This window comes from Anabrus simplex, chromosome 10, assembly GCF_040414725.1.
Source record: "Anabrus simplex isolate iqAnaSimp1 chromosome 10, ASM4041472v1, whole genome shotgun sequence".
In the NCBI taxonomy this organism is placed as follows: domain Eukaryota; kingdom Metazoa; phylum Arthropoda; class Insecta; order Orthoptera; family Tettigoniidae; genus Anabrus; species Anabrus simplex.
In genome coordinates, this window is record NC_090274.1 from 14,960,401 (window position 1) to 14,973,332 (window position 12,932).

Sequence of the window (12,932 nt, forward strand, 5' to 3'; positions counted from 1 at the left end):
ACTACAGTGGATTGAAAAGTTGGACATTCAAATATAAGAGATAACACTAATGCCTGAAGTGAATCAATGTTTTTTTGTTATTGTGTCAGGCTAGCAACCCGTCGGAAGGACATTTGACTGCTTTCAAGTCTTGCAAAAAGTAAAATGCAAGACCGTAACGGGTCACATGGCCCAATACTTGGAAGGAAGATGATGATGATGTGTATATATTGTATATTATGTATATAATTTCCTTGCCATACGTTAATAATAATAATATCCATCTATTGCTTGGTCTCCCAACTGGCCTCTCCCCTTTCACTTCTCTGTCAAAGTAATTCCTTTCTGTTCTTGTTCCGTCCATCCTCATAACATGTCCAAAGCACTGTAGCCTGCGTCTTCCTAAAACCTCAGTGACAGGTACTTTTGTGCCAGCCTCCTTCCTGTTTGCTTCAACTAAGAAAGCCACACAAATACGTCCAGCAACAAAATAAAATCACACTAGAAGTTTTGCTCCAATATTTGACCAGCTCTTACACCTTGAAGAAACAGTCAAAAGATTAGCAGGGTGACGTGATTCATCGAGTGCTCTGGGCTGTCTTTAGCGATAAATCCAGGATCTCTTTGTGTAATGACAACAGGTAACGTTTGTGTCTGGAGGCTTTGCTGTGGCACGAGAGACCTGGTCTGGAGAGCCATAGCATACATCAGTCGGTCACTCCCAGTCGTGAGACACAGACAGCACAGCAATAACTGCAGGACACCCTGCAACCACACATTACCCTTTACAACAGCAGGGCTTCCGAGAGGCATTTTCCAGCAGGATAATGTTCAGCCACACACAGCAAGGGTATCACAGAAATGCTTCCACAGCACAATGCTACACTTCGGTGGTCTGCCCACTTGCTGGATTAATCACCCATCGATTATGAGACTTTACACGATCTAGAGGACGAGTTGCAGCAAATATGGACATATAAGCAGCAGGATACCATATGAAATTTGGACGCCTCCATGCTCACTCGTATCACTTCAGGACCAGCAGGGCTCTAAAAGACCCCCTTGTTCGGTTTGCAGCAATCAACTATCCTTTTGTTCAAATATCATAATCTCTTGCTTACACCAACGTTACAATCACCGGTATCAAGTTTCATGCAATTCCGATAACTCCTTCTTGGTTCGTGATTTTTTTGTTGACAATGACAGTATATACACAACTTACAGTAAATGTAGTTTTGAACCCCACGCATGGACTTCCAATTTCAGGATTAAGTTATCTTTGTCTTAGGAATTTCCCCTACAAATGTGGATAAAAATGTCACATTGCAGTTATCCTTGAATACAACACATGAAACATCAATAGAGTCAATACAAGTACAATATTCTTCAGAGAATCCACGAGGTTTCTTTTTCATTTCTTGGTCACTTGGAAATTTACTGTTGGACAGTCTATTTCTTTGTACTGTTGCAACAGCATAAATACAATCTCGGGCTTTTCTGCTGTCACTATTATTTCTTTATATTTTTAAATGACATTTTATAGCCTTCATTGGACCAGTCAAGCCAACTTTATACAAAGAATTTTTCATTTTCCTGTCAGCCCAGTACTTCTTCATTCTCTCGGATTTTATCTTCCTTTCTTCATCAGAAATCACCCTTCCTATTGTTTGTTTGTTGATTCTGGTTTGCAGTCTGGTTTGCTTGTCTGTAAGTTTCCTGATTTTGTCAGTTTTGTCAGTTTTATTTCTTAGGTCTTCCACTGTAATTTGTAGTTCATCCATATCTTTCTTGATTTCTGTAATCCACTTAATGATGCACATTTTTTTTTCTTAATGCTATTTGTTTGGGGCATCGACCTATGTAGATCTTTCACCTTTACTGGCAACATATGTGAGGTAACTGCGTGTGTATTATGTAGTGGCAGAAGTGTAATGTGTTGAATGTGAGGAAAGGAATGTTAAGGACGACACAAACACCCAGTCCCCAGGGAATTAATCATTACAATCAAAAACCCCTGACCCGGCCGGGAATCTAACTCGGGGCCGCCGGGTGACAGGCGGACACGTTGTCCCCTACACCACGGGTACTATTCCATAATTTGTCTATTATTTTCCTGATGATACTGTTCTCTGGTGTCCTGATTAGATGTTCAAAAATATAAAATGCATTTCTTCCTGATTGTGACCATTACTGGTTCTATTTCTTTGCAGACTGTTTCATTAGAAGCTACTCCCCAGTGTCCATCTTTTTGGTAATATTTGTTGACGAACGTTCTAATGATTCTAATGACGTAGGGACGTGGCGACCCCATCGCCCACCCGAGTATTGGCGGGAAAACCATACTTCATTGGGTTAGGAGGAACTCTGAACATCTGGGGTCGTCCCTCTGTGGTTAACAACCGTACTTGTAAATCAGAGCTTGCTCCACCCAGGATTAACTACCTTTGAAAGTCAACCATGGAAAGGTCTTTTAGGAAAAAAAATGCCACCGTCCTGTCCAAGAAAGCAGGAGAAGTCTACATTGGATTCGGTGGGTAACCAACTAGAAGGCGACAACGAGTCGGAGCACAGGCAATCACCCATTCCTATGCCAGCACATAAGAACTGGATCAAACAACCATTATTATTATTATTATTATTATTATTATTATTATTATACGCCGCCCATGGAGTCCGTGAAGTACCAGTATGAAAACGTCTCGTCCACATATACAAGGTGTCATCTGTCTGGTCCAGGAGGAAAGCGAGGCTTGTTTTGGCCTTGGCTTAGCTTCTCTCATTTGGCGAGTGGTTGAATTAATCACCACTGATTCAACTGATTCAAAACTCTCCAGTTGTGAAAATACTGCACTGTCCATTGACACACAGCAACATTAACACGTAGCAATATATTTTACTGTAGGCAATGAAGTTGTTAAAATCTGGAGATTGATATCACTGATGTGCATGCGGGATGAAAGTATTGCTTCAAAGTAGCAGCTTCATGTTTGTTCAGACTTTTCAATTGGGGAATATGACATGTAGGAAACTACTTAACAGGTGAGATAACTGCAGAGGGCAGAATAAAACCAGCACTACTGTTGTTGTTTTTTTTTTAAATTATATTTCTACTTAGGTTAGGACTGTTCAAAGACATAGTACAGGAATGTTTAGTAAGTCGCCATAGTTTTCTGAGTTGAAAACAAAATTTTGCTATTATAGAGAAAAGAAGAAGGGTAAGTAAGCCTTCATTGCCCAAGATAAGATTGTAAAGTCAGCTAAAGCTGTACACCCTTTTCATGTAGTTCCATGGAGTCTAATGATTTCTTTGATTTTAAGTATGTTCCTGATCCACCATCAACATTTCACAAAGCACAATACTTAAAGAACCGGGCAAATTGGCCGTGTGGTTAGTCGCGCAGCTGAGCGCTTGCATCCACGAGACAGTGGGTTCGAATCCCACTGTCGGCAGCCTTGAAGAGGGTTTTCCGCAGTTTCCCATTTTCACATCAGGCAAATGCTGGGGCTGTACCTTAATTAAGGCCACGGCCGATTCCTTCCCACTCCTAGACCTTCCCTACCCCATCGTCGCCATAAGACCTATCTGAGTCGGTGTGACAAAAAACAAAAGGAAAAGAAAAACCCTTGAAGTAACTTGATCTCGTCCATCTCAAATAGCTATTAAAAGAATGTACTCGGCATTAGGAAGGTTTTTCAAGTTGCAAAAAGAGGACAATCAGTGGATGATACACAGCAAGCTGTACTTTGTCTGGATGATCAACCTTGTTTATCTTTTTTGCTATTTGTTTTACGTCGCACCGACACAGATAGGTATTTTGGCGACGAAGGGATAGGAAAGACCTAGGACGTGGAAGCGGCCGTGGCCTTAATTAAGGTACAGCCCCGGCATTTGCCTGGTGTGAAAATGGGAAACCACGGAAAACCATCTTCAGGGCTGCCGACAGTGGGGCTCGAACCCACTATCTCCCGATTACTGGATACTGGCCGCACTTAAGCGACTGCAGCTATCGAGCTCGGTCAACCTTGTTTATCATTTGCACAGAGAGATTTGTGAGATATTAATATCAACCCCTGTGTAAGAATTGTAAATCTAAACTCAGCCCGTCAATTGCGAGGAGAAGAGTGGTATTGTTGTACATGTTTCATAAGTTTCATAACACACTTTTGTACTTTTGTCCTGAATAACAAATTCTGCGCTTAAAGCATTACAATATACGTTCATGCTAATTGTTTTTTTTTTTTTTTGGTAACTATTTCCCTTTAAACGTGAGAACAGACATAATGTAAGTTTGAATGGCACTTGTAACCAGCTCTTCCATCATATGCCACATAGAAGCTTCCTATTTATCACTATTCTCTCTTTCTCCCTGGCCATTGTATTTTTGGCAAAGATTTGTTATACAAAATAATTTTGTCATAGAAAACGGTCTTCATAGTGATTTTGTGTATCATAAGTTAATAATAAGTTTCTTGCTTCTCCTGTAAAATTTAGAATATTTGACATTTCAATCTTCATTTGTGCATTGGTTTTAACAGTCTAAATGTTCAAGATCACAGTTCATTGTGGTGACTGTTGCACTCGGTTTACCACGAGCCTGTGCCCAGAGCTCGAAGCTCTGTCCTCTCGCCACAACAATAAGTGGAGGTTGCTGTAGTGCTTAATGGCTGCATGTTCTGGTTTCACGCATTAAAAAGAATGCATTTATTATTGGTATTACTTAAATATATAAAATACTAGCTGTTGTCCTTTTATCATGTTACCCTACGGTTGCATTTATTCATTGGAGGAGAGTAACATTTTAAATTTCGACATAGGCATGTGGTCACCACACGCCTGTAATGTATGTGCTCCAGTGACATTTGAGCTTCCCATAGCTGGTCTGTTCCATATGCCATACTGTCTTAGCCCTTGTTCATGCTAATGACAAGCCATAAAAGTCCACCATCTGGCTGCGCCTATGTTCTGCTGGCTTCAGTTATACCACCCAGCAGTTTTGTCGATCATTTGTTACTTTTTCAACGTCAATGTCAGAATAGTTTAAGCATAGCAATTTTCTCACACAAGCAATAATTTGTTAAGACTGAGACAACTTCTTGCTAAATGCCTAAATGCCTCCAGCTGGAAATAATAATAATAATAATAATAATAATAATAATAATAATAATAATAATAATAATAATAATAATAATAATCATCATCATCATCATCATCATCTTCTTCACACTTGACCGTGAGCTCACCTGGCAGTTATGTCAAAGTCCTGACCCGGAGTGTGGTATGGAGAACCGACAGAGCTGGACTCGCCGGTGGTCTCTTCTCTGTAGCTCCCCACGATGGCGTAAGTCATCAGGGTATCATCTGTTAACTCCTGCTCTGGCTCTGTGAAAAACACAACCACAGTCACTTTGTACTTCCAAATAAACATAATGACTCTCGTGTCTAGGCACCAGGGCTTACAAACAAGAAATGTAAAAAACTGATTTTAAAAAGCTCGTTGTACCTTTAACACTTTGTTCTTTTGGGAAGTGATAAACCTGAGCACTGTCCGCTCACTCTTCACGCACATCATAAAGTACAAAAGAGGTAGGCAATTTATGAAGGACATGTAAAAAAATCTTTGGCCTTCTGTGTCATACCTCAACCTTGGATTTTAAAACCAAGTATCTATTTTTAACTTATTTTTTTCTATTGGGCTATACTACAACTTGTATTGTAACAATCATCACATTTTATACACAGCATACCTGCCAACTTTCAGAAATCAAAAATAGGAAGATATTTTAATTCTTGGATTTGTTCACGTATATTGCGCACAGCCTCGGTAAAAAAAAAGACAAGATAAAAGGCATACACATCTACAGTTACAATACTAATTGACCATTAAATTTAAAACCTTAAAATTAGAAAACATAAAAAAGGTTACAAGAAAACGTAAAGATCACAGAAGAAAATCCTTAATATTTTCTTTTATTTGACTGTAAAATGAAAGGAAATTCAATTTCGTAGGTTTCTGGCACGTTTCTGAAATACATTCAAGTCATTAAAATTATGAACTAGGAATGAACACAAATGCAGTGAAATACGCTAAACTACTACATACAAAACAGATCAATGTGTCTCATATTTTTTTTTTTTGCTAGCGGCTTTACGTCTTATGGCGATGATGGGATAGGAAAGGCCTAGGAGTTGCAAGGAAGCGGCCGTGGCCTTAATCAAGGTACAGCCGCAGCATTTGCCTGGTGTGAAAATGGGAAACCACGGAAAACCATCTTCAGGGCTGCCGACAGTGGGATTCATACATTAATAACATACAACTTTGACAGGGGAAAAAACACAGAACCGCAAGAAAAAAATATGTGGACTACAACTCCAACAAAACTACGCAGAGAAACAATGTTAACAGGGCGCAAACCACACAGTAACAAACTCATTCATTTTTCCTGATTAACAGAGTCGCTAGCGCACGCCAGCCTCTCTCGCTTGTAGGACGATTTCTGTCCAGAATTCCCAGCTGTAAAGCACACACGCTGCTGTAGTGTGTGGGGAACATGATACAATCGCCAAATAAACCATCAAATAAATACGCTGAAAATTACACAAGCACATAAGAATTATCCTAGTGGAAGAGTATTGACCATACTGGAGGTTATGTTGGTCAAAAACAGGAAGAAGTAAAAATAAATCAGAAAATCTGAAGACGAGTTTTAAAAAAACGGTAAGTTTCCGGGTAAATCGGAAGGGTTGGCAGGTATGATACAGGGTATCCCAGGAGGAATGGTCAATATTCAGGTACATGACAGGAATGTTGAAGCAAAAAGAAAACTTCATATGGACATATGCCCTATTCCAAATGGTTTCCGAGATAGAACATTTGTTTTGGGGCTAGCGGCACACACATATGCGTCTTACATTGGAGTAGGTGGAATCATCTATGGGATAGTAGTTGTGCAATTTAGTTGGAAATGCTAGATGCTGTTGCCCTGCTGGAAGAACGTTGAGCAGTGTATAATGATTAACACGTAAACTTCTACTAAAAGAACACAACAATCAAGATTAGTGAACGCCAGCTTAACTCACCTAACTTCAAGACAGCCCTGCTGCCAACATAAAAAGCAACACACCTCAGCACCATGTTTGACAGCCTACACCTCACGATACGAAGTGCTCAACTAGCAAAACACCAGGAGTTTTAAGTACATCTCATGAAGAAGACAGAACTACAACAGGTTAACCAGTGCTATAAGGGAGCTATGGACACAATTCAAAATTTTATTGATTTTAACTTGTCATTAATGTTGTTCATCCTGCTTTTTAATCACATTCTTAACCTGTCAGCGTGGAGTGCCGAGCACTGCTCGCACAGTACACGTGTGTACCGTACTGCGATCTACCGGTTACCATCGAAGCTGTTTGTGTTTTTGCTCATTTCTGCTTGAAGTGGAAGGTTTGAGCTTTCGAACAATATACCTTGATCCCCATTTCAATAGTCACTGAAATTCAAGTGATATTTCAAGGAAGGTTTATCTCTGCCACGAGGGGCAAGCACTGTTTTTGTCTGCTATCTGGCGACTACTATGCACACTTCTTGCATTATACCTTCATTTCCTCTCAGGGAAGAACCTGGCTGTCAACAGAATCATAAATGTTATCTATTCAGGGCTCTCTTGAGACTGTTTCTTTCCCGTCCCTTTTCCTTATCGCAAGCTGTCTTGCATTCCATCAATCTTGAGTGGATATGGCTTTTATAAACAAGTGCGGGTTATCGAGCTTGGAAATAGATTCACAACTAAGTATTTATTTATTTTCCACCTAGTCGATACAATGATTGCTTAAGGCAATTTAATGGTTAAAAGTGGTACATGTTTCGTATATTATCAACATCTTCAGCCACATAACACTGTTTAGATGAAAAATACATAAATTGACAAGGTAATAGTTTAGAGGAAGTGTCCTTAAAATTAACATAAGAGGCTGTTTTAGAACAGTTGAATGGTTTTGACGAAAGTTTGTTAGATTCAGATGGTGATTTGAGTGATGTGGTTGACATCGCTGTACGCAAAGTGTTCCGTTCAAAATCACATACGATTGATAGTGCGCAGAAGGCAATCTGGATGTCACGGCTAATACATTTCGGTGGGAAAACATGTCTAATTACGTAGGTCAAATAGAACAGTTTATAGGGAACCCAGGACCTCATAATGAAGCAGTTGGGGAATGTGATGGTATGACGGTTTTTAAGACGTTCTTTACGAGTTATTGGAACTAATAGTTCGTGAAACAAATTTATTTGTTCCAGAATGCAGGATTGGAAACCAGTCACGAAGGATGAGATATACGCTGTGATTGCTCTTTACATGTTAACACTATGAGCCCGGACGTTTCAAGATGGCATCCCTACCCTGTGCCGGCGTATTTTAGACTCTCAGAAAAAAAAAAAAAAATCACAGTTCTGTCAATTTTCTCATAAATTAACAAATTTATATACATATTGTACAAAGAGTGGGCTACCCCAAGAAATCAAATAAAATATGCTTACCTTCAGCATTGGAAAGAAACTTAGGCTACAATATTAGTTACCGGGGCTGTGAGCTTGCATCCGGGAGATTGTAGGTTCGAATCCCACTATCGGCAGCCCTGAAGATGGTTTTCCGTGGTTTCCCGTTTTCACACCAGGCAAATGCTGGGGCTGTACTTTAATTAAGGCCACGGCCGCTTCTTTCCAACTCCTAGGCCTTTCCTATCCCATCGTCGCCATAAGACCTATCTTTTTTTTTTGCTAGGGGCTTTACGTCGCACCGACACAGATAGGTCTTATGGCGACGATGTGATAGGAAAGGCCTAGGAGTTGGAAGGAAGCGGCCGTGGCCTTAATTAAGGTACAGCCCCAGCATTTGCCTGGTGTGAAAAGGGGAAACCACGGAAAACCATCTTCAGGGCTGCCAATAGTGGGATTTGAACCTACTATCTCCCGGATGCAGGACCTATCTGTGTTGGTGCGACGTAGCAAAAAAAAAAAAAAAAAAAAAAAAAAAACAACAATATTGGTCCATTCTGATATCCTTGTTCACGCACTTGAATTTCGAATTCACTAGAAAAGTTCGATAGTTTTTAGTCACTGAATAACAGAATTACACATTGTTATTCCCAATACTTAGCTTTGGTATGGTAACACTCAAAACATTCTCCTATGCAAAGACCTACGTCACATTTATGACAATATATCGTTGTCATTTTCTTCACAGCACGACCGGTGTTATGTTTGGACTTGTCGTAGCCAACCTTGCAAGCACGCTGCGCGTGTCCTTCCTTCATTGCGCCTACTGCAAGTATTCTGTCTGGAAAATGATCTCTACCTACTAGCCTTCCCGCAATTGATGCTCGTGATTCTTCAGTAATTTCGGCCCCAACACTACTCACCAAATCATCCGCTAAACGTTCACAAAATTTCGAAAGGGGAAGTTTTTGTGAAGAAGCCTTACGGTACAGTATATAGGCATTCACTATGGCAAGAACAAACAGATGGAAGAATAATTTTTTCCAGCACTTGATCCATTTCCTTGTGAATGCATAATATGCCAACAATTGGTCGGACTTATCAACACCAATATTGAATTTGTTATAGTCTACTACTGCTGATGGTTTGGATTTCTCGTGGCACCCTCTTGCTGCAGGTACTTCAATCATGTCATCATGTGCAGTGCTCAGCATACACACGTCTCGAACATCTCGCCACTTTACTGCTAGAAGGTGTCCTTTCAGCAATGACATTTTTTCACCCTTTTTCAGTTTTTTCGCTAACTCTGATTTTGGCATTCCTTTCCGATTTGGCATCACGCTGCCAGCTGCTTTAGTCTGACAGTCCCACAGATGGTCATAATTATACAGTATAAATTGACTACTTGAGAGATGATTGCAGACTGTTGCCTCACTACACTTTCATTCTAAATCTGTGAAGTCATATAATCTGTCATTAGAACACACGCACATAAATTTGAGCTTATCTAACCGGAGCGCGCGAGGAGTAGGTATGTCAGCAATTACGTAAGATCTAACTGAGCGCACGTGCCTACGAAACATCATCCCTAAGTTGCACCACCAATCACTATTGATCAACAACACCACCTAACGATAGTAATGGAAATCGACAACAAGTCAAATCAAAAACTAATTCGATAGCGTGAATAGCTTTCGAGTGGCTGAATTTCAAAGATCGTGGTAGTAGTATTACTAACAGCAGCACTCAGGCACACACCGCATGGTAGAAATATTACTACCGGCGGGCGCATAGTGTTAATGGCTATAATACAAAAGCCTATGTTACGAAGCTATTTTTCTAAAAGCTCTATTTTGGGTTAGTTATTTCAATGGATGTATCTGAATCAATTAGTAATTTTAAGCATTTCAACAACAATGAGGCACTTGATGCATATCAGAACTCCTTCCGCACCACAGAGACGACAAGGCATTTAAATCCACCACGCTGAGGGGTTAAACTAAGTAATGTCCAATGATTTATACATGTCGTTTTATCTCATGTTCTTAAGGGAGCTGAAGATGATCAATGCAGATCAAAACCACTACTGCAAATAGTATATTTTTAAGTATAAATACATTGTACTTTTAATAAGCAGTATTGATTAGGTGGAATTATCCCCATTTTACAATCATGAACTTCAACAATATGGACATGAAAATAATAAACTACAATAAAATAAAAGGAAAAGCTAGAGTATGTTATAACTTTCAATATGCATTCGCATTAAATCGCTTTACTGCCGATTCCTTAAATTCATAAAATCAACTTCACGGTCCGTATCACACTTCAACAGATTCACAACTAAGTATTTTTTATTTTCTACCTTGTTGATACATTAGTTGCTTTAGGGAACTCATTGGTTAAAAGTGGTAGTTTCATATATTACTAACATCTTCAGCCACATAACGCTGTTTAGATGAAAAATTCATACATTGACAAAAAGTATCAATGCTTTGAGAGAAAGTGCCGTTAAAAATACCATTCTTCTTCTTAATGTGCCATCTTCTAGCGAAGGTTGGCGGTCAACATGGCAATCTTGAATTTGGATGCAGCGACACGGAACAGAGACATTGTGTCCAACCCATACCAGTCTACGAGGTTCTCATCCATAGAGTTCGTCGTCTACCAGGACTCCTACATCCTTCTATTCTTCCTTGTATAACAAGCTGCAGGATTCTGTACTTATCATTCCGCATTATATGGCCGAAGTATTCCAGCTTCTGCCTTTTAATGGTCAGCATGACTTCAGTCTTCTTTCCAAGTCGATCCATAAGAAGATTAAATGACATTATTAAAAACAATAAACCATTGAGAAAATATATAAATTCTTATTACAATTGAAAGCAGTTGTCAAGGAAACACTTGTACAATAATCCATAGAGAATAGTTAATAACCCGCTCCTCCACCCCTTCAAGTACGTGAACAAGAAAGAACACATCACTACTACACCAGACACAAGACAAGAGATACTGTTCCAGAGGAAAGCAGGTTTAAAAAGAATTGACAACTAGGAATTAGTGATATTATCGTCTCCAATACTAATAAGAGCCACATTATGAAACCTAGATTTCTTCACTTTGACAATTACTAAAAAAAATGTATAATTTTTTTACATGAACTTTTTAAGAAAAGAATATTCATCACGACATATTATCCATGGACTATTGCACAAGTGTTTCCTTGACAACCGCTTTCAATTGTTATAAGAATTTATATATTTTCTCTTGAGTATTTTGTTTTTAATGTTGTCATTTAATCTTCTTATGCTATTTTTAAGAGCACTTTCTCTCAAAGCATTGATACTTTGTCAATTTATGAATTTTTCATCTAAACAGCGTTACGTGGCTGAAGATGTTAATAATATACGAAACACGTACCACTTTTAACCAATAAGTTGCCTTAAGCAACTAATTTATCGACAAGGTGGAAAATAAAGAAAGTTGTGAATCCTTAACTTCAGACGCTGTACCGAAGAGAACTGTTCCGTCAGTAGGCCTACCGAAGATCCCTTCACCGAATTCTTTCACATTATTTCTTAACCCTAGAACTGCGGACCGTCTTTCTGGAAGACGGTGCACTGTTCCGTCAAATGCGATCGTCCTTCTGAGAGACGGTGTCGTTCTTCCGCCGTAGGTTTATAATTGGTCACCAGATGGCAATAATATAGATACCAGCCGAATACTTATACTTTTATCTTCAATACTGAAAGTCTTTGAAACACAAACATCGGTCTGGGCAAGTTTATTTAGCTGTAGAAGTGAAAGTACTTTCACATGTTCTGGGAATCAAGATGGCAGCCCGCTTTGTTGACGATTCTGAAATCAAACGCTCGATTTTCGAAGATCTTAGTGACAATACTGATGGTGACAGCGGTTATTTTTTTAATTCCGACGAGAAAATTATTCCTGAAAATAGTGAAAGTGACAGCGAAGTACAAGGTGCCTCGGAAGTAATGGGGATTTCCGATGACCGGAATGATGTTCAAGTCGCTGCAGGTTATGTTATTATTGGCCGTACGCCAAAACTTGAAGAAACCAGCGAAGGAATAAATTTGAACTGTTGATATTTTGCAGATTGTTATAAGGAATTTGATCACAACACAGGAAATAAGAAATTGACCTAAGAAAACTATGATAAGCCGTAGTTTCGAAATTCGTGAAAAGAACTCAAAATTCGTTTCGATGAAAATTTGAGTTTTATTTTGCAAACGAAATGAAAAGTGGATAACTGTGGAGGAATATATAAGAAAATACTTGTTCGTTTCAGAATATCATGTTTCAGAAATAAATTATCTATCACAAATTCCTTTATTTGAGCAAAATATTTCAACAGTTTCCTTTGTCTAAAAAAATTTTAATTGCATCTTACGATAGTTAGAAATCGTGGCAATATTTTTTGTTATTTGTATTATCTTC

At 39.1% G+C, this 12,932-nt stretch overlaps 1 protein-coding gene across 1 annotated transcript in view; it reads right to left on the reverse strand.

Annotated features, from left to right (window-relative positions):
* The window catches only part of LOC136882252 (microtubule-associated protein futsch), a 98,153-nt gene that overhangs the window by 17,351 nt on the left and 67,870 nt on the right, over nucleotides 1-12,932 (reverse strand). The window contains exon 12 of the mRNA XM_067154804.2: nucleotides 5,221-5,359. Within this exon, the coding sequence (XP_067010905.2) occupies nucleotides 5,221-5,359 (139 nt within the window). The remainder of the gene's footprint in view (nucleotides 1-5,220; nucleotides 5,360-12,932) is intronic.